Raw genomic sequence first — 22760 nt, 5'->3', positions numbered from 1 at the left:
AATAATTATACTTTCTTAAAATTATAACATTTATTAAAATAATTTGTATTCATCTTTTTTAAATTTATAAACTCTCTTTCCTTAGGTATTATTTTTTCTGAGTTTAGTATCTCTGCAAACTTGTACTATTCTTGTATTGGATTATTCTTGTACTTTATAAATGAGAATCCCTGTTAGCTCTCTCCTGCTTGATGTGGGTCAACTTGTGCTTACAGGCGAAGGGAAGGGCATATTGCTGGGGAGAGTGTTTCTTTTCAGAGTGAGGAGCCTCCCTGTGCCTCCTGGGGTCCACTGCTACTCTTCTGTCCGTTCGCTCTCAGAATCCACAGGCTCACTACTTTAATCTGTGGACAATTACAAGCAAGAGAAGGGAATGTAAGTAGCAGTCCAGCTGCTCCAAATGCAGTTTTCAATTAATCACTCTGGCCATTACCCTAGGATGTCCTATTCATAGAATCTGCTCTCTCTGAGCTTGTAGCATCCCTGAAATTTCTCCTACCTCCTCAGCAATCTAGGGCCAAATGAGTATGTACGGCACAGTTGCTCTAGTATGTTTTTATAAAGTTTGATCCCATCTCCTAAAAATTTCTCATACATTTATGGCACTTTTTTGGTCCCCAGTCCTGTTACCAATTAACTTAACCCCCTTTAATCTTTTCTGTCATTTCATAAGATTTGGTAGAGGTAACTTTCCTGCAGGCTGGCATCTTGAGTTACTCTTCATACACAGGATTTTTTTTTTTTTTTTTTTTTTTTTGAGACGGAGTCTTGCTCTGCCACCCAGGCTGGAGTGGCCGGATCTCAGCTCACTGCAAGCTCCGCCTCCCGGGTTTACGCCATTCTCCTGCCTCAGCCTCCCGAGTAGCTGAGACTACAGGCGCCCGCCTCATCGCCCGGCTAGTTTTTTGTATTTTTAAGTAGAGACAGGATTTCACCGTATTAGCCAGGATGGTCTCGATCTCCTGACCTCGTGATCCACCCGTCTCGGCCTCCCAAAGTGCTGGGATTACAGGCTTGAGCCACCGCGCCCGGCCCATACACAGGATTTTTTAATTAACTCTTTCAAAACACCATTCAATAAACTTTGTGGGTAATAACCTATGTTCTTGCCATTTTTATTTCAAAACATTTAAAAAGATACTCAAAGTTTCTTTGATACATAGAGAAAAGTGAAGCCCTACTCCAACAATTCTCTGAGGGGATTTAAAATGATAAAATTTCACCAACTATAGTGGAAAGGGGTATTTAGTCTCAAGTCACTAGACCACCTTGGGTGGTCTATTCCATTTTTCAAAAAAAAAAAAAGTTCTTTCATGGGGGTGGGAGACACTCATTGCGAAGAGCTGTAATTTTTAGCACTTTTTCCCCTTATACATTGGGCAGTGATAAGTGACATTTTCAGTCAGATTTGGCTAACAAGCTCATCCTGTTATGGCATTCTACTCTCCTCCCTGCCATACCTCAATTCCTGACTGCTGAGTAGCCTATTCAGAGTACATCAGGAGCTAACTTTAACAGCTTTAATACTCATTAAGAGAACCCTTCTGAGAGTAGCTAGAAAGCACAAACCCTCTCCTCTAATACCATTTGGGGTTTTGAGTCCCTGACTAGCTGGTGTCATTTGGCTTTCTTGAGGGACCTCAGAAGGGATACGTGTTTAAAATTCCTATAAATATTGTGTAAGATTTTCCAACTGATTATGAAGCCCTTCCATTCTTTCTCCTTTTTCAGTTCTGGGGTTGATATTTGGAGGGGGTTAAAGTCAGACACCTCTGTACACTCCCAGAACCCTCTGACATAGCATGTGTTGAACCTCTCCTTGTTTTATGGTTTTTGGGTTTTTTTGCTTGGTGTAGGCAAAATTTTTTCTTCTTGCCATCCAATGGTTCCTCTTTCACTATCTGCTGTGTGCATTTCAAACTCGTAGAGTTTAAATGTCCTTCTGTGCTCTGATCAAGGAATTTATTGCAGCAGCTATCTTAGGTGCAGTGTGGCTTTTAGTGATCGTGACCTGTGCTTTATCAGATTATAAAGTAGTGGCATGTAACAACTAGGCTGCCACCACTTTTGGTTTTCAGGGCTCCTGTCATTTCTAGGGCCCTTATCCCCTGCCATCAATCTCTTTCTTCTCTTCTCCTCTCTACCTCCCAGAAAAAAAGGAAGGGAAATTCATATTTATTTGGCTTTTACTATATGTAAAGCATTGCGTGGGGTATTTTCAGAAATACTTCTCATTAAATTATCAGTAAAGCTGAGTGAAGGAGTTATTATCCCCACTTTTACCAATTGGAAAACTGAGGCTCAGAGAAGTGAAGAACTTGCCTGAGATCACAAAAGTGGCAAATGGTAGAGCTGAGATTTGGATCCTAGACTCTAAATCTGGAAGCCCGGGGGATCTCCACAAGGGTCAGCCTCAAGCCTCATCTGCCCAAGAGTGTGGATCTGAATTCAGATAAGAAACTAGAGGTTATAGGAAGCATGTAGCGGACTCTTTTCCTTAAAAGGAACAAAGCTGGCCAGAGTACCTTTAAATCTGGAGAATTGTAGCACCAGATGTCAGGCTGAACAGACACAGTTGGCTGCTTGAAAAATTTCTGTAGAGTCATGGAGACATGAATTTTAAGTACGAATTAACTATGTTCTCAGTTCCTGCACTATTATGAATAAGACATTGAGCTTTCTTATTAGCCCGTCCTGCTTTTTCTGACATTCTGCTTTTATTTCTTGGCCTGGACAAAAAAAAAAAAAAAAAAAAAAAGCTTTTTCTAATAGCTAAATTCAACAAACATTCATTGTTTGGCTACTTTGTGGGAGGGACTATAATATATGTTGGAGATATAGAGAAGATTAAAAATATACTTCCTGACCAAATATAGTTTGTAGTACTAGAAGTCAGGTAGAGGGAGTGTAGATGCAAGAAATAGGCAAACAAACCTACAATTAGTCTACAATGAGATAGTATGACATAAGCCTGTACAAGATGCCACAGAACCACAGAAAAGAGACAGCTAACACAACCTGACTGGGAGTGGGTAGGGAATGAATAAGGGAAAACTGCTGAGAGGATGCAATTCTTGACACCAGCAGGACCATAACTTTATGTGTAAGACTCTCTGGGGGAAAGAGAAAATCACACTAAACTAAGAAAGTAATGAAAGTCTTCTCCTGAGTGTCTGAGAAGATAATTCAGTTGCTAGAGCTGCACTGTACCCTAAACGAACTTTTCACACCCCAGCTCCCTTTAAGTTTCTATGTCATCATTTGTATGTCTGTTCCTGGATTTCTGGGTGGTTTTCCTGAATTTCCCTAAGGCCTGGCCAATAATCCATTTCTTTTCATTTGCACCTGCTTTCTCTGGTGCTCCATCAGGAAATTTACTCAGCTCCTGTCATTCCCTGGGCCTACTGCTCCTACCAATACTAAGCCACTATCTTATCTTCTGTAAGCCCTCTGAGCTCCTCTTCACACAGTTTCTGCTTACTCATTGCCTCTTCTGGTTGTTGTCTAATGGTTTCTGAGGTTAGCTTTCTCTTGTGTATCTTTTAGCTACTGTTTTTACTCCCAACTGCCTAACCTTCTGTCCTTATCATATTCATACTCTCCAAAAAGAGGAATCAATTCGTTAACTAATTACTAATCTCTTCCTTGGGCAAAGGTTTTATTAAGTCAGCTCATAAGTCACTGTCTAGCCAGATTGATTGCTGTGGTGTCAGATGTTGAGCCCTGTTCCAACCAGGGGGCCAGGGTTACAAGAGACAAGGATGGAAGTGCTTACATCAATAGAGCCAGGCTTGGAGTGGGACCGTGGATATGGCAGACAACCTGAGGCTTTGCTGAATTAGGAGAACGACATTACAGGCATAGTTAGAGGCATTTTAAATGGAGAAAACAAAAATATACTAACATCAGCTACAATATAACAATGGCATAACTTCAGTAGATGGCAGGGGAAAAAGGGATGAAGAAAAATAGAAATTAATCCTTGGCAATAAACATTTATGTACAAGGAAGAGCACAGAAAATAGATCTATTCTTAGAAAGGAGACAAGTTGGCCCACTTCATAGGAAATTACCTTTGCTGAGATCCACATAAAGAAAATCCAAAGACATCTTCTTCTCAAATATATGAGGAGTGACTTACAGAGTGTGGTAAGTGTCATGGTTCCTTGGCCTAGCCTAGCCAGGTTGACACATACCCAGGTATTCAATCATACTCTAAGCTGGATGTTGCTGTAAAGGGATGTATTTTGCAGATGTGGTTAATTAGCTACAATCAGTTGACTTTAAGTAGATTATCCTAAATAATTTGGGTGAGTCTCATCCAATCAGGTGAAAGGTCTTAAGAGTAAAACTGAATTTTTTTTTCTAAGGAAGAAGAAATTTCACCTGTGAGTTGCTGCGCAAGGCATTTTGGCTGCTCTGAAGATTTCAGACTTGCCAGCCTCACAATCACATAAGCCAATTCCTTTAAAATATATAAACATACAAATATAAAATATGTATCTCCTACTAGTTGTTCTCTGGTAGAACCTCGCTTTGTAAAGAATACGGTGTGGAAGCACAAACTCCTCAGACTAGCTTCAATAGACTCGGAAATTGGTACCCCATATAACCTTTATCATCAGTTGTTCACTCCAAATTAGACCAGTCTCCTGTGTGTCTTGTCATTTGCATGCTCATTTTCCTGCTTCTACTCACACTGCTTTTCCCTTCGGACTTGTCTCCATTCTTTCTTCCACATTTATAAATCCTTAATTTTACTCACACTCTAGCTCCATCCCAAGTCCTTCATGAAGCTGCTTTTAACTTTAGCTCCTTTTGCTCTTTCTCTAAACTTCCTTAGCAGTTATTAGCTATGCCATTCACTGAAGTTTTTAATCTTATATATCTCACCTACCACTGTCTTTTTTATATAGTATCCACTACTATGAAGTATAAATTTGCAAGTACAAATTTGGGTGTGCAAGACATGTCACTATTCTTTAAATCAAATTAAATTTACCACAGACTTAAGTGATCTCAGCCTTAATTCTGCTGGAGTAGAAGGAAATCCAATCTCAGTTCTTACTGGGCTTTCCTCTCTTCCTAGTACTGCAGTAGAGTTTGAAAGACTTATGTTGAGCCTAGAAAATGGAAGATGGACTTTGACATCGTCACTGGTTCCTAGAAGCCAGGCAATTCCTCCACTTATGGACCAAGAGAGGCAAGGGAATCCAGCCTCCCTAATGGCATCATGCATCCATATGAGGTTAGAATATCTTCCAGGGGTACTCTTATTCTCGCTACCGGAACCCCAATCTTTGATTTTCTACAATTCGTGGGATTTTTTTTCCTGTAATTCTACCTGCCCATAGACGCTTCTTCTTTCTTTCCTTTATTTTATTTCATTTTATTTTATTTATTTATTTTTTTTAGAGGGAGCCTCACTCTGTCACCCAGGCTGGAGTGCAGTGGCGCAATCTCAGCTCACTGCAACCTCCGCCTCCCAGGTTTAAGCAATTCTCTGCCTCAGCCTCCCGAGTAGCTGGGATTACAGGCACCTGCCATCACGCCGGCTAATTTTTGTATTTTTAGTAGAAACGGGCTTTCACCATCTTGGCCAGGCTGGTCTTGAACTCCTGACCTTGTGATCCACCTGTCTCAGCATCTTTCTTTCTTTTCCTTCCCTCCTTCCCTCCTTCCCTCCTTCCTTCCTTCCTTCCTCCCTCCCTCCCTCCCTCCCTCCCTCTCTCCCTCTCTCTCTCTCTCCCCCTAGATGTGCTTGCCTTTTTCACCCACTAGCAACGTCTCCTCAAGGAGCAACAAACTTGGAAGACAGATTGCTGGGTACAACTCCAGAAATAACTAAGGAGTCCTGTTCCAGGAGGCTTCATTTAAAATGTGAATGGTGCCCCCTGGAGTTGCCTAAGAGCCCTTGTCAGACAACTTTCTGTCTAGTAACACAAAATTCCCTTGAAGCCTGCTTGGAATGGAAGGGAGGGAAAATACAAGGAGCATAAAACCCAATTAAATAGCTCAATAAATTATCCTATCACACACCTTTTGTTTTTTTCTTGTGTTTTTATTTCACTTTTTAAAAAATATGTATGGGCTGACATATGTAGTGTTCCAATTAGGTTATGAGCTTCTTGAAAATGAGAGCACTATTTTATTCATCACTTATTTTTTAATCTTTCTAAGGTCCCAACATAATAACTTGTACATAGCAGGTTCTCAAATGTGCCTTGAAAGGAATGGAGAAATGATCGACTTAGTGAATTACTGGTTATGCCCCACCTGTTCAGACTGCACTGGCACTGACTTCCTCACTGTAGGATTGGCTCTGGTGCTTTTCATTATCACTTTTAGTGTTAGGTAAATAACTATAACACTTTTAGTGTCACAATGTAGTGTTTTTCTTTATCTGCTTCTGTTCACAGCCACTCCTTTCCTGAATTTCTGAGAGATCAAATTTCTACTTGGGACCTTTTTGGCCCAAGTTAAAGTAAACACTGCCTTTAAAATGTAGATAGATGATATTAACTTGAACCTTCTTTAAGGTAAAAGAATTGAAGGTTACAACATAAACATGTATATGGTACCAACAGTGGAAAATTTCTAAGTGAAATCAAAGCGGGAGCTGGCATTCGTTTCATCATACTACTCACTTGAAGAGCTGAGTACATTATGTGAACTTTATCCCATTAATCCTTAGAGATAAGCAAAGGGACTTGAAAGAATGACTTGTATAGATAGGGTCACATAGCCAGGTAGTGACAGTGTTAACAGCCTGCTGCCTTGACAGTATTTGAATAGTTAAGCTACTTGACCTTAACACTGGGCTATACATTGTTTTAATGACATAATGACATATTTGTGCTCTAACAGGAGAATTCACATTTTCACAGCATACTTACATTAGCACTCCTGGTATTGAGAACATGTATCCAAATTTGCCAATATTAACTTAGTTCTGAACCCCCCAACTTCCCTCTTCTGTAATCTTGCTGCTGCTTTTATTTTTCTCCTCTTCACTCCTTCCCTCATCCTCTTCTGTCTAATGCTATTAAAGACTGAAAGAAAGCTCAATCACATTACAGCATTGAAACTTACATATACATGAGCCCTCCTCGGACTACTTGCACTTTGAAAGACAACAGCTTAGCTGAAAGAAATTATCTATCACTTTCTGCTATCAAGGAAGATTTTGGGGAGGTGAAAAGCCTTCTTCCCTTGTTCTCTTAACATGTAGGTGATTACACTCTACTTTCAGCTTCTAGAGGAGAAAGTTTGCAATGGAAAAAGACAGAGAAGTAATGATCACGGGAAAAGAGGATGAGGAGTGGGGAAAGAAGGAGAACAGGATAGAACTTTACCTTTTCCATATCTGGTAAACCAGCATACTTTGTGGAAGTGAAATGCATACTTTCAGCACTTAACCAGCATGTACCAATAATGAAACCGATCTTCAGGCCTTCTTTTGACAGAACAATCCTAACTATAATGCAAAGTAACATTTTGTAAAATGGGTTTTTGTCTCCCTCTCCTTCTTTTCCCTCCCCTATACTCATTTAGGATCTGATCACAGAGTCAACACCAGGCTATGCATTATTCCCTCAGCAAACAGTACCCTTTCATGGCTTCACACCAGTGCTCATGTTACTTCCTTTACCTGAAATCGTCTTCCCTCTGTTGCTCTGCCTATTCAAATCCTATTCATCCAACGAGACCCAATTAAAATGCCAGCCATGATGCCTTCTCCAGTTCTTCTACCCTGAGCAAGACTAATCCCTCCCTCCATTATGACTCCACAACACTAGTGGATATGTTTATATTTTATAACTCATCATCTTATATATGTTAATATGTTGCTCTACTCCACAAGACGTAAACTACTTCAAGTTGGGGCCAGGTCTTATTTATTCATATTTTCTGTGCCTAATACTGCTATATATCAGGCATGATAAATGTATATACTATAGTCTGGACAGTATAAAATGTTTACAGTTTCATAAAGGAGACAAGGTTTACAGACATAAGAGAGCAAGACAGTATAAGACATTGGGCTAGGAAAATGAGGGTTAGGTAACTACTAAATTCCACAAATATTTATTCAATAGCCAGGAGTCAGGAATTATGTCCTGGGACTAGTAGGATAAATAAAATAGTCATTTCCTTTGAGGTACTCACAATCCATCTTGTAGATACTCTTTAAACGTGGACAACACTTCCCTGGCTTACCTATCACTTTACATGTTGTTCCTTACAGCAACCCTGTGATGTACATCATTATTTTCATTTTTATGGAGATGGAAACAAAGGATTTGAATTCCCAGGTCTTCTGACTCCAAGGCCAGGTTTTTCTACCACACTATATCAGTGTTCCTCAAAACTTTCCTCTGGTGTACACTTTCCCAGTAGAGAATAAATGTAGGCTCCTCAGGGTTGGGATATACTTGTGTGTTATCTTAAAAAGTCATGCTTACTACAATATCTTACCTTACTTACCAGAGAGTCAAAACCATGCTCAGAGGAAATGAGCCACATTGATTCTGGGTCCTTGAGGGTCCTCAGGACAGGGTTTCACAATCAGAGGAGTCCCAATATGAGAAGCACATGGCTACACTCCTGCCTTTATTTAGGGTCCCTGGGTTTGGCTTGAGTCCACACCCAAAATTTTGGGTAACTTCATCAGATTTCTTAATGTCATAATTTTATTCAGTCTTCTCTGAAGACTGGAACAAAACACCCACTGTACTCACAGATGTTAAGTGAGTAGTGAGGGCTGAACCGTTCCTCCCTGAAAGGATATCTCACTCTAGCAATAAGGTGTCAGTCTGATACTATCTGCCACCCCTCCCCCATTGCTGGTCTTCAACTCCCTGTGGGTCCGGAAAAGGCTTACCACCACACTCCGGTCAGCACCGCCGCTAGAGGGCAGCCCGTGGCTGCAGCTTCGTGAGCCCTCTACTGGCTGCTGGGGTGACCTGGCTCTTTTATGGAACCCATTAAAAACTCTCAGAAGTTGCACTTGGGAAGCCAGCCTGTGTGACACCCGGTAGCGAACTTTTTATAAAACTTCTTGGTTCTCAGCTTCCTTTTCTTAAGGCCTTTGGCAGGCCTCAGATACGTTACCCCCTTGATGAGTCTCCCACTTCCTAAGGATCTCCCCCTCCCAGGGTGTTGCAACTTGGAGTCATCATTCTCTCTTGGCAAGGCAAAAAATTAGAATCTTGGGGAACTTGGCAACTTTCCTCAACGTGATATAGGGCATACACACACACACACACACACACGTATATATATACCTACAATTCAAGAATTTTCAGCGTTAATTCCAGTTTCAGCATAGCTTGCAAGCTCTGGAATTAAACTTCCAGGACTCAAATTTTGGCTCCTGCATTTACTAATTGGGTAATTTTAAGAATGTTAATTAACCTAAGCTTCCATTTCATCTGTAACAGCGGGAGAAAAATAATACCTACATCATACACTTTTGGGGAGGAATAACTATGATAATGTATGGAAAGTGCTAGTCTGGCACATAAAGTGTTCAACAAACATTAGCTATTTTTATTCTTTAAAGCTTCTGTCTAGTGCACACCATGTCTATCAATTTGGTCCAGAAAAATACTGTCTTCACACACCCACATGAAGATATGTATGCAAAATGAATTTCATAAACCACCTATAGTTTCCTAAAGTGGCTAAGCTAATAGGAGACCTCAGAATATGGAAAAGGGGGCTCATTTGTGTGATGCAATTCGTGCAATGGGTAGTTGAAGCATAGTGTAATCCAAAAGGCCACGGTGGGGGTTGGGGGGCGCTGTGTTTCGCACACAGGTGTTCTTTCTCCCCGCACCCCCACCCTCACCCCTCACCACGTGCAAGCATTCAGTGTGAGTCTGCGCCTTGAGTCTGTGGGCCAGGACAGAGGGCACAGTGGACAAAAGCAACAGGATTTCAGGTCAAGGCAGGGAACTGAGAACTCAAAGGCCCGGCAACCCAAGCCAATCAGATTCACCATCCACCACTAGGAGTCTAAAAGGTGGCAAAGCCTCACAGCCCAAAGTCCACGCACAGCAGGAAAGTGGCCAGAGGATCTGACAGATAGAAACCTGATAGAGACTCTATCAGAAAAGTTAAAGCTGAAGGGCTCATAACATCCACGGGCCCAAAGAAAGGTCAGTGTGAGCTGAACAGCTGTTCCATTTGGTGCCAGAGGCCTTGGTTGTTGTCTTCTACATCCAGGCAGCCTCCCTGATCAGCCCCACCTAGAAAAGCCAATTCTTCTGCTCTTAAAGGAGACTGACTTATTTGTAGCAAAGCTATCATTTAGGTATGAATGGGAAGCGGGGGAACGGTGCGGAGTCTGCGGGGGGAGGGCGGGTGTTCAACGGGCTCCAAAGGAAGGAGCTCGTGGCTGAAGTCTGAGCCTCCATGTTGTCAGTACTACATGCGTTTCTTTCAGAGGCAGACAGGGGCCTTGGCTGCAGGGACCCTGACAAGCCGCGACTTGAGCTATGCTTTAGAGCCTGGGTTGAATTGGGAGCGGTATAAAGGAGGAGGGAGGGCATAGCCTGGAAAGGGGGTGGGATGGGGTGGGGAGGTGGAGGGGAACAGCATGAGCAAAGGCACGAAGGAAGAATGAATCTGCTGCGCGTTGAGGATGGCATAGAGACTTCCCTGATTGGAGCCGGGAGTTCTTGCAGGGGGATGGAGGCCGTTATGATTGGATAGCTAAAGTGGGGCCAGATTTGGAGGGCTTTGAATGCCCGACCGAGGAGCACTGAACCCAGCTCCTGACTCGCGATTTCCGTTCAAAACCGAATTACCTAAAGGGTGGTTAATTCCAACGTGTGTTCTTCTTTGGGGGCTTCGGAAAAGTCAGTTTATCGTCTTACCTGCTTCAGTTCTCTTCATTTACTCAGGGAGGAAGTAATCCTCACATGTGCAGGGGAGGGGGGATAATGATTTCACTTGCTTTGAAGATGCCTCCCCCGCCCCAAATCCCACTTCCACGCCAAATATTATTAAATTTGGTTTCTCCTCCTCCTCACGCAAGTTCTCTTTCTCTCGCCAGCACCTCCCCCACGTTTTCCTGCTCTCCACCAGTCGAGCCCGACTCCTCCCGGCCCCCAGCGGCGCGCTTCCCCGGCCCGCTGGCCCGCGCCGCCCTCCGCGCCGTGCACCCCCCTCCCTGCCCGTCGCGCCCGCGGCCCGCACACCCTGGTCCACGCCCCCCCGGCGGAGCGGTAGGTGTTGTGCGGTCTGCGCCGGGCCGCAGTGCGGCTGCGCGCACTGTGCTGCCTCCGGGGCTGGCAGGGCAGCGGCGGCCGCGGCGGCGGCGGCGGGGCCGGGAGCGAGCGGTGGCGGCGGCGGCGTGGGGAGAGGCGTGGAGCGGAGCCTGGGGCTGCAGCAGCACGGGGACCCCGGAGTAGAAAGCCCCGGGGACAAGGAAGGAAGGCCCGGCCGCCAAATCCCTGAGCAACCGTTCTTCTTGGATTTTGGGGGGAGCCTGCCCCCCCCACTTCGTCTTCAAACGCCCCCAACTCACCCCCCACAGCCCCGGCCGCTGACGGGAGGAGGCGGCGGCGGCAGCGGGGGGCTGAGGGGCGCCGCCATGCCTCTCCCGCGGTGAAGCGCCCCGGCCGTGAGGAGCCGCTGGTCTCCCCGGTGATGTCCCCCAGGCGGCAGGCGAAAGCGACTCACTCGAGCCCTGGGGTAAAGGCCTAGTTTATCCAGCTTCCTTCCTCCTCTTCCTCCTCCTCCTCCTCCTCCTCTTCCCCTCTCCCTCCCCCTCCTTCTCCTCCTCCTCTCCCCCCCTTCGTCCTCCCCTCCCGGTCTCTTCCCTCACCCTTCCCCGCGCCCCCATCTTTCCCTCCCTCCCTCCCACCCCTCCAGCAGCGATGGCAGAGGAACAACAACAGCCGCCACCACAGCAGCCTGATGCCCATCAGCAGCTTCCCCCCAGCGCCCCCAACTCGGGGGTGGCCCTGCCAGCCCTTGTGCCCGGGCTGCCAGGGACAGAGGCCAGCGCGCTGCAACACAAGATCAAGAACTCCATCTGGTAAGAGGATCCTCCATCGCTGGGGTGAAAAAGCCCAGGCACATTTCTGCTGCAAAGTGGGTGGGGGGCGGCGGGCGGAGGAGCGGAGGAGGAGGTTGATGCTTTCATTGAATGTAGCTTTCCCCTAGTCGGGTGCACATTTGTAGGACCTCTGGAGGTGTGGGGACTTTGCATCAGTCAGCCCCTGTCTCCTTAACTAAAAAATGCTTTTACCCCCTCCTCAATTGTGAGTGCAGATAAACAAGTTTTTTGGTTTTATTTTTTCACTCATTGTAACAGAAATATGGGTCGAAATTAAGTCATATTGCATGATGGTGGCATGAATTTGAAACTGGAGAATGTGAAATGTGTTTACTCCTTTTTGCAGCCGTAGAAGGAGGAAGAAGTGTATTGTGAATTTTCACCAAACAGATACCCAAACAGATATTGTGCGTAAGAATATTGATATGCAGCACAAAACCTAATGTGTCTCTTCCTTTTCAGTTGGGTTAGCTGCTGTTTCTGAATGTTTTTGCCTCCTTTATTCTAATATTAAATTTCTTTTTCAGGGAATTTATTCTTTGCATTGATTGTGAAGAAAGTGCTTCTTTAGTATAAAATATTTTAAGATGGTAGTTTACAACAAAGTGTGTTGTTTTTTTTTTTTTTTTTTTTTTGCTTAAAACATAGGGAATCAAATGTCTTGCCATTTGTGTCTTTTTAAAAGAAATCATTGATGGAATATCTTTCGCTATTTTACTTTCTCGTATGAAAATTTACAATATTTCAGCATTAGATTAAACTCCTCAAATCTAGTGGGAATCTTTTAATAATTAAATACACCGAGTTAAGTCCATCCACTGTTAGAGCCATTGCAATATTCTTTGAACATGAACTTGCATTGTTTTGCAGGATTCTTCATTAACTGCCCTTTTTTTTTTAAGTGTAGCAATATTTTTTAAATGGAAAGTAATATTTGGAATTTGGCCTAAAAGATTGCTTTTAATAGAAGTATAAAAAGAGAATTTCATATGGTATTTTAAAAAGCCTTGATTTTGAAAATGGAAATGAAATCTTTGCAGGGCCATCATTGAATATGAGTACTAAAATACCAAACTCATTTTCTCATTTTGAAAACATATCGTAAAGCAACTGGCATTGCATGTACAGTGTTTACACATTTTTAAAGTGATACTTTTTAAATACAAGATTAAGGTTATATAGTAATTTTCATTATTTTCTTGGCATGCATCCATGCCGTCATGATGCTGATATGAAGTAGGTCAGTGCAGGCTTTAATAGTTGCATCAACAGTAGTTGGCAGTTGAATATCTTGCTTTCAGTTTTAATTTTAAAATGAAGTTTAAATATTTTAAAGGAGTATTTTTTTGGCTTTGACGGTAGTCATATTGTGGCAACTTGAAAATAGGTCCGATAAATATGATTGGGGTGTGTGTGTGTGTGTGAGACAGAAAGCAGTCTTTATTCTTCAATGGATACTCTTACCCCCTTTTTAAAGCTATAATTTAAGAGATGGTGAATATCTTACCATCAAGGTTTTCACAAAACCAGTGTTTGTTTTTTTTTTAACCTCTAGTAACGTGATGTAATTTTGTGTTTCTGAAATCATCATTAAATTGAATTAAACACTTTGATTTTTACATTCAGATGTGGCATATCCAAATTAATGGACTAAAATATTTTAAGAGAGACAAATTTTAAAAGTTGATTTAGTAATGTATATTTTAATTTATTATGAGAACAAGAGGGGAAAGGAATCTTCACTTTATAGTTTTAAAATGAGTTGTAGAGGCAACTGAGTGAAATGTTTGAATAATGATGACAGTCGAGTGCACTTTTTGGTAAATAATGTGTAAATTTAATTATTCTTTGATATTTGAGTATCCATTACAGCCGAACTGCTCTGACTTTAACATGAGAAAAACTTCTGAAGTGGAGTGCGCTCCAGTTTTTGGTGCTTACTCTCAAAAAATAATGGGCAACAAACACGTGAATCCCAAAATATGAAATTTTGTATTTTTGTTTTAATATTGTAATGGTATACTTACTAGCATCTAATGTTCAACTTTAGAAATCCTATTTGCAAAAATGATTTTTATATACTTAAAATTTCAGAATAAACATTTGTAGAGAGTAAACAAGATTAGTGAATATATTTAATAGTCTCATACCTCCTGCTCCACAAGAATGGATTTATATTATTCATCAAGTGACTATAGAAAATAAAGATATCAAAAGTGAAAACTCCTTTACTACCATATTCTCCTAAGAAATAGTATATATGTATTAAATTTAAATAATTTTAATAGATGATTGCAGTTATTTAGATAATTCACATTTTTGAGGCAATAATATTATTTTACAAATTATTCTATCACCTGATAATATTCTGAGAGACTAACAGTTTTGTACTACTTCCTGAATCATCCTTTGGTACCATTAATGAGAATTTTAAATTACTCTCAAAAGAAATGTGACATTTAAAAATTATCAAATGGGTTTTGCATTTGGTTTATCATAGTTTCTAAATTACTGGGCTTGCGTATCACAAACAAGTCTGTACTTGTCCTCCTACTCTACAAATATAAATATAGTATGTGATGTAGGCCTTTCACTGGACAATGAGTTATTAGTTCATAATTAATTTATTCTGTTTATTAAACTAAAATACTGTTTGATAAAAGTACGCCCGTTGAAATATCAGGCATTAAATGAGTCTGGAAAAAAAGCATTCAAAGTTGATTGGAAACTATTTCTTAAGAGTTGGAAATATATTTTAAAGGTAATTATAGAAAATAAGTTGGTACAAAATTGACAGTGTTATGTTTCTATAACATGATTATGAATACCTTCAACTGAAGTCTTGGTTAACAAGCTTGCATGTTTCTTATTCTTACTCCATAGACAAAAGGTCCAAATCTACTCACTAGGAAGGAGATTTGTTAGTAGGCATGTGTTTTAGTACTAAATATGGTGTAAGGTTATTTGTATTTTCTAAAAAGTAGAATTCCAAAATAAGCTATTTGTTGTTTAAAAAAATAAAAAACTAGTAACCCATGTATTTTTACCTAAAACAAGGCCACAACCCAACCTAACTGCAAACTTCTTTTAGCTTAAATTGCACCCCTCTTTGGTTACCTCAAAAAAAAAAAAAAAGAAAGAAAGAAATACCAAAGCAAGTTTTCCCTTCCTCTTATCTCTCAGTGTCTTCCTAGTTTAGTGAAAAATGTTTAGTGTAAGCAGCAATAAACAAATTTAGTAAGTCCTTTTATTTACCTACTTAAGGCAGTTTTACTTGAAACCCTGATAGAATAAAATTGCTATGGAAAAAATAGGATTGAGATGGTTTCTGCCTGTTTGTGAATTGAGATCATACCTACATGAGGGGGAGTGAATAACATGCATGCAGTGAGGCTGTAACATAGATACAGGTTGATCATCCCTAATCCAAAATCCCCCAAAATTCAAAATGCTCCAAAATCTGAAACACTCCAAAATCCCAAACGTTTTTAGTGCCACAAGTGAAAAATTCCACACCTGACTTCATTGTATCATGCACAAAATTATTGAAAATATTGTATAGGCCAGGTGCGGTGGCTCACGTCTGTAATCCCAGTACTCTGGGAGGCCAAGGCGGGCGGATCACCTGAGGTCGGGAGTTCAAGACCAGCCTGGCCATGGTGAAACCCCGTCTCTACTAAAATTACAGAAAAATTAGCTAGGGGTGGTGGTGTGCACCTATAATCCCAGCTACTTGGGAAGCTGAGGCAGGAGACTCGCTTGAATCCAGGAGGCTGAGATTGTTGTGAGCCGAGATCACGCCGTTGCACTCCCGTCTGGGCAACAAGAATGAAACTCCGTAAAAAAAAGATTGTATAAAAATTCAGGTTATGTGTATAAGGTGTATATGAAACATAAATGAATTTCATGTTTAGACTTGGATTACATCTCTAAGATACTCATTACGCATATGCAAATATTCCAAAATCCAAAATAATAAATTGGAAGCACACTGGGCGCGGTGGCTCACGCCTGTAATCCCAACATTTTAGGAGGTCAAGGTGGGTGGATTGCCTGAGCTCAGGAGTTTGCAATGAGCCTGGGCAACATGGTGAAACACCGTCTTCACTAAAATACAAAAAATTAGCCAGGTGTGGCATTGTGCACCTGTAGTCCCAGCCACTTGGGAGGCTGAGGCAGGAGAATCCCTTGAACCCAGGAGGTGGAGGTTGCAGTGAGCTAAGATCGTGCCACTGAACTCCAGCTTGGGCAACAGGGCGAGACTACGGTTCAAAATAAAAAAGTAAAAATAATAAATAAATAAACAAATCGGTAGCACATATGATCCCAGGCATTTCAGATAAGAGATAGTTAGCTTGTATTAAACTTGTACCTGAAAATTCAAAAGAAATCCTGATGTTTTATTTTAGAAAATATTCCAATACTGCATTTACTCAAATTCAGGGATTCTTAAAAGAATTTGTTATCAATTACTGTTTTTATTTCTGTAACTTTATTTGCAGGTGAGACCTCATAAACCTCTTCTTAAAACGGTCATATAAGATCTGTCGTTTTACCCACTTTATGGAAAGAGATAAACAATGACAGAAGACCTATAAGATTCCACTGATTCCTTATTAGACCCTAGAAAAAATGCTGGGATCAGAGTTCCTTATCTTTATTCAATCCTGTAAAGCATGTATACTTCTGTATCTGCTATATTTTAGGCTTAAAATTATAATAAAAGTAGAATTATATATGTGATCTATTTTGGATGTTCTCTGAATTCTAGTTAAAACCAAAATTGAACAATTTTGTTTTACTTTCTTATGATGATGACAATCAACATCTAGATATTAAGTGATTAATCTCTTGTTTCCATCCTAGTTACAGGGAGCTAAGTTTGGTGATCCAAAAGGTTTACATAGTGATGCCATATTAGTGCTGATTTTCAGTCCCACATTCTAGAATGCAGTGGTTCAGTTTTATTCTTGGTTTTTGAATCAGGTGGTTTATTAACTCTGTCGAGAAATACTGTTCCCTCAACTATAGTGGGAAACATACTATAAATTCATAACTTTAGAGTTTAAGTGGAAGTCTGTGATTTTCATTTTGCTTTAAAAATAGAGACTGACTAGCACATCAGCTGGCTTCCATATATTTTTGATTAGTAGGTTGACTTGCTACCTACCCTGAATTTAGCCTGTCTTCAATACCAAGCACACAAAAGACTTAGAATGCAGTTTGCATATCCATATTGAGCCTAGCTGTGTCCCAACACGGTTTTTGGTTCCAGGAGAAAGGCAATTCCTTGCTCTCCTATGATTTGAAACTGATAAAATTGTCTTCCCTGTTGACAAAAGTTAATTGCAAGTTAAGCAGTTTCAAGCCTGTTGATTTTCTTGTTTAGGTTGGGTAGCAGATATGTACATGTGTAAATAATTGACCAATTTGCTCTCTCCATTGAAAGGTGTCTTGAATGATGGCATGTGCAGGACTGATTTGATTTATGTCTCACTGTAAATTTTTGGTATTATTTGGGGAAAATGAGCTTCATAGTGGTAGAAAAGACAGAAGTGTCTTGTTATGAAAGATGGATTAAGAATTATGTTGCATTACTTTTTCCATTAGAAAATAATATTGCATGCTAAAATTGTACAAATGAAAATTAAAATAAGCCTTATCATTTACTTATATTTGAGGACTTTAAGAACAGTTTGTAAGTACTCAAATGAGTATCTGCTATATACAAAGTGTTAAGCCAGAGACTGGCATTTGAGGAATGCCCATTCACTTGTAATATTAACCTTGTAAAATTGACCTAAGCAAAAATATGCAATAAAACTTCTCTTTTATTTAGCTAGGGGACCAGGAAAAGAAGTGACAAGTGTCAAGGTATGCATTGTGGAAAAAGTAGACCTTAGTTTCCTCATTTACAAAATGAGAGATTTTTACTAAGTGACCTTGAAGGTTCCTGAGTTTCTAACTCTGTTACTGAATCAATATTGACAACAATAATAAAACCGTAAGCACAGTGAAAGACTAATATAATTAATTTATCGTAGGCAATCAACAGAACATTTTCACTGGATGAATTATTAGGATTTGTCAGTGTTTCCTTGAGTGTTAACTGAGGAGGACTTGCTTATTGCTACCTTATGCAAGGGTTCTGTTATGTGAGATTACTGTGCACATCTTTATTGAGCATATATTACATTTAAAGTAGTTAAGAGCTGTTTATTGTGCAAAAGTAAGGCTATGCAGTAATTCTGGTTGTTGGGGAGTTTACTAACTGCTGATTGAGAGATTGTAGTAGGGAGGCTGTGTGCTGCTTTTGTTTTGTCTTCTTTATAAAGAGATGCTCAGTGTTTAACCTTATCCCATAATAGTAATGTAATATTTTAAGGTAGTGAATGTCATATTGTAAATTCAGTTATATAAATAAGAAAAGTATGTACTCTTTTCAGAATAATTTAGTGCAGCATGGAGCTTCACAGCTGTTCCTCTTCATCTAGGATAGACATTTTAATAAGTAATCGTGACAGAATGTTCTTTGTAAATTATAAGGAACATGTTAGTAAGATGGTTATTCCACATCTCTGAGCAAAGTAGACCACTCTTGTCCAGTGCCTTCTATTCTACCATTCTCTTTCTGTTTAGTGTTTTAGTTGCTTTCTCTTCTGCTTTCTGGAGGGTTCTAAGTTCAAGTTAAAAGATGAGCAGCATGGGCCAACAGGAGGAAGAATCTTCCTGCCTTGGGTAGGATAATAAAATAAGGAACAATAAGCACTAAGTCCTTAACGCACTTAGTTGCTGACTATGAGATTAAGATAATCGGCACTCAGCCCACATAAATAAAAACCTTAAAACATGATTTTTCTTTTTTTGCGACTGTAGATAAGCATTTACTTTTTCTATTTCACGAACTAGATACCTATTATTTATAAGACAAAATAGAAACATGAGGTTTGGTTAATTATGTACAACCTCTGTATCAGGCATCTATTACTGTAGCTCATATATATGTATATATGTGTGTGTGTGTGTATACATATATGTATAAGTTGTGTGGGAGGTGAAGTTTTCTATTTCCTCGTAACTGAGCACAAATTGAAAAATGCTGATATTCCTTGCTATTTGAGTCTTGTTTTTTTTTCCTGAGTGCAGAGAGTGAAAGGTCAGAAAGTGACAGATTCCAATCTGTTATGTCTTGGATTTTTGGAAGGCATGACTCCATATGGTACACAGTACCATGTCTTCCAAATAGCCTTATCTAAAATAAAAAAATAAATTATCTGAACCCATTTCTTGTCTAAATTTGGATACCAAGGGTTTAGATAGCAAAGGATACCTTTACACCCATTCCAACACAGGATTAGCAAATTGATTTGAACTTGCATGCAAACTCTGATTGATTAGTGATATTTCTAGCAAGGGCATAGGAATAAGAAGTAATGATACACATGCCCTGTAATTGCCACCCTTTGTCTTTCTGAAGTCAGTAATTTTTAGAATTTGAGCTCTCTTATAGATGAAGCATTAAAACAATGGCTGTCTTGGGGAGGGATAGTCACTAGGGCTAGTGTCTTTCCATTTAGGATGCCTAATTTTAAGGTATAAACCAAGCATGGAGAGCACTTGGGTTTGTGTGTTTTTCTGTTTTTCTGTGGCTTTTCTGTTTTGAGCTCCTGTATTGCCGAGTAGCTACAAGATGAGAACAGGGCACTTTGGGAGGCGGAGATGGGTGGATCACGAGATCAGGAGATCAAGACTATCCTGGCTAACATGGTGAAACCCCGTCTCTACTAAAAATATAAAAAATTAGCCAGTCACGGTGGTGGGGCCTGTAGTCCCACCTACTCAGGAGGCTGAGGCAGGAGAATCGCTTGAACCTGGGAAGCAGAGGCTGCAGTGAGCCAGGATCGTGCCACTGCACTCCAGCCTGGGTGACAGAGTGAGACTCCATCTCAAATAAAAAGAAAAAAGAAAAAATGAGAACAGGGAATTACTATATGAAGTGGCTGCTTCAATTTGCACTATCCATAACCCTTTTTCTTTGCTTCCATTATCTTATTTTTCTGCTTATGTATGTGCTGGTCTAGTCCTATTTCCTGCTACCTTAAGAATGTTGTTTCTGCTGATATAAATGTCTAACTTTAAGATCCAGTTCGTGAAGCGTGTCTCACGAAGCTCTCCTCAACTCCCAGGGAAACAATGATCTAAGTTGTGTAATTTAATATTTTTCAGTAGTTTAGACTGGCCTTACCTAAGATGAGTCCATTTTAGTGAGTTTTTACTGAATTTAAATGAAACACTCTCATTTTCTAATAGGTAAAGTTGATAGGAATTTGTAGATCGAATATATCTGAAACAAAGTGATTGCTTGCAGAATCAGTAGTTTACAATATGACAGTAAAATATGTTATTTCTATATGGCAACACCAAGAACTTACCATTGTTTTTGCAGTGTGTGTAAATTTAAAAATGTAATTGGATGAGTGTCACTTCAGTGACATCTTGCTTGGAGTAAAGTTGGTGCTTCTGGGAACCTGGGAAATGTATTCCAACAAGATGCTTTAGTTAATGTAAGTGAATCACTTCCATAATTTGATTGCAGTCATTAGATCTATTAATAAGATATATCAAAGCAATCTATGATCAAAATTTAACTGTCAGATTATTAAATGCATGTCCTTTTTTCTGAAGCAGGAGCTACTAGCAAGCAGCATTTTAGGCAGATTCTACATGTACAGGTTTTTAAGAAGTCAGAAGGTCAAAGATAAATTTTGAATTTATAGAATCATGTAGTCAGGGAAAACTGAATTCAATATACATTTATTTTAATGACTGTCACATACAAGGCATAAATAGGCTAAAAAAGAATAAGACATTATTCTTACCACTTTAAAACATTCACCCTCTTGTGTGGTAGACTCATCAATTGAATTTATCAAAAGTAAATTTTGTTAAATGCAGTAACGGTGTATAAGCAGTGGTATAAACAAATACAGAATTAGGTGAGGGAGAGACTCAACGAGGACATAATATTTTTACTGGCAAAATTCAGGATAGTGGCCTTAATGAAAAATCAAGGGATGGGCTATAAATCCACACTTAACAGTATACTTACTTGGTCATTGTTATTCTCACTAGCAGAAATTAGATTCAGAGTTGATGAGGACAGTGAGCTTTGCCACTAATGTGAATAAATAGAGGAAAATAGCTTGGGAGAAAATGTGCTTGACTAAGGAATAGAATTTCCACCAACTAATCACAATCCTCTTATATTAAGCTGTGATCTACAAATAGAAGAAAGAATATAAAGTAATAGTAGAGAAGAAAAGGATGTGAGCTGGGTGGGAACTGGGGCAGAGTACCATAGTACAGATTGTCACAACCAATGTCACCTTAAACTTGGCCTTTCACAACAACCTTTCTTCTATGCCTTAGGGCCTTGCCACCTCAAATGGCTTTCATTTACTGTCATTTCATTTACTCATTTCATTACTCATTTCAGTTACTCTAATTCTTTTGATAGTAGATATTCCTTCTTTCCCTCAGTCTGGCAGCATCAGTTTCATCTTTTATTTTTCTCTCATCCCTGTGTCCAGTATTTTAACAAGTTTCTCAGTTTGCAGTGTAGCTTAAATTTCTCCTTGTCTTCCTGTTTCCACTGCTGATACGGTTTGGCTGTGTCCCCATCCAAATCTCATCTTGAATTGTAGCTCCCATAATTCCCACGTGTTGTGAGAGGGATCTGGTGGGAGATAATTGAATCTTGGGGTCAGTTTCCCCCATACTGTTCTCATGGTGGTGAATAAATCTAATGAGATGTGATGGTTTTATAAAGGGAAACCTCTTTCACTTAGCTCCCTCATTCTCTCTTTTCTGCTGCCATGTAAGATGTGCCTTTCACCTTCCACTGTGATTGTGAGGCCTCCCTCCCCCAATTGTGAGGCCTCCCCCGCCACATGGAACACAAGTCCATTGAACCTCTTTTTCCTTGTAAATTACCCAGTCTCAGGTGTGTCTTCATCAACAATGTGAAAATGGATTAATACAGTAAATTGGTACCAGTAGAGTGGGGCACTGCTGTACAGATACCCAAAAATATGGAAGTGACTTTGGAACTGGGTGACAGGCAGAGATTGGAACAGTTTGGAGAGCTCGGAGAGCTCAGAAGAAGATAGGATAATGTGAGAAAGTTTGGAACTTTCTAGAGACTTGCTGAATGGCTTTGACCAAAATGCTGATAATAATATGGACAATGAAATCCAGGCTGAGGTGGTCTCTGATGGAGATGAACCTGTCGGGAACTGGACTCTTGCTATGCTTTAGCAAAGAGACTGGTGGCCTTTTGCCCCTGCCCTAGAGATTTGTGGAACTTTTAACTTGGGGGAGATTATTTAGGGTATCTGGCAGAAGCAATTTCTATGCAGCAAAGTGTTCAAGGGGTGACTTGGGTGCTGTTAAAAGCATTCAGTTTTAAAAGAGAAACAGCATAAAAGTTCAGAAAATTTGCAGGCTGACAATGCAATAGAAAAGAAAAACCCATTTTCTGAGGAGAAGTTCAAGCCTGCTGTAGAAATTTGCATAAGTAACGAGGAACCAAATGTTAATCACCAAGACAATGGGGAAAATGTGTCAATGGCATGTCAGAGGTCCTCACAGCAGCCCCTCCCATCATAGGCCCAGAGGCCTAGGAGGAAAA

The 22760-nt window shown here is 40.3% G+C and overlaps 1 protein-coding gene across 4 annotated transcripts in view; it reads left to right on the top strand.

The window, feature by feature from the left end:
* The first annotated feature begins 11269 nt into the window (after window positions 1–11269).
* RFX7 (regulatory factor X7) overlaps window positions 11270–22760 on the top strand; it is a 170599-nt gene continuing 159108 nt past the window's right edge. For 2 of the 4 annotated variants that reach the window (XR_004057279.1, XM_030930415.1), the window contains exons 1-2: window positions 11320–11703; window positions 11887–12049. Coding sequence is in view for 3 of the 4 variants with exons in the window: in XM_030930415.1 (XP_030786275.1) it covers window positions 11889–12049 (161 nt within the window). In the remaining variant the exon portion in view is untranslated. Of the gene's footprint in view, window positions 11704–11883; window positions 12050–22760 lie in introns of all 4 variants that reach the window. The other 2 variants (XM_030930413.1, XM_030930414.1) reach the window with 2 other exon arrangements.

This window comes from Rhinopithecus roxellana, chromosome 5 (genome assembly GCF_007565055.1).
Source record: "Rhinopithecus roxellana isolate Shanxi Qingling chromosome 5, ASM756505v1, whole genome shotgun sequence".
Taxonomy (NCBI): domain Eukaryota; kingdom Metazoa; phylum Chordata; class Mammalia; order Primates; family Cercopithecidae; genus Rhinopithecus; species Rhinopithecus roxellana.
Note: the sequence above shows the minus strand (reverse complement) of the source record. Positions and strands in the feature narration are given on the sequence as shown.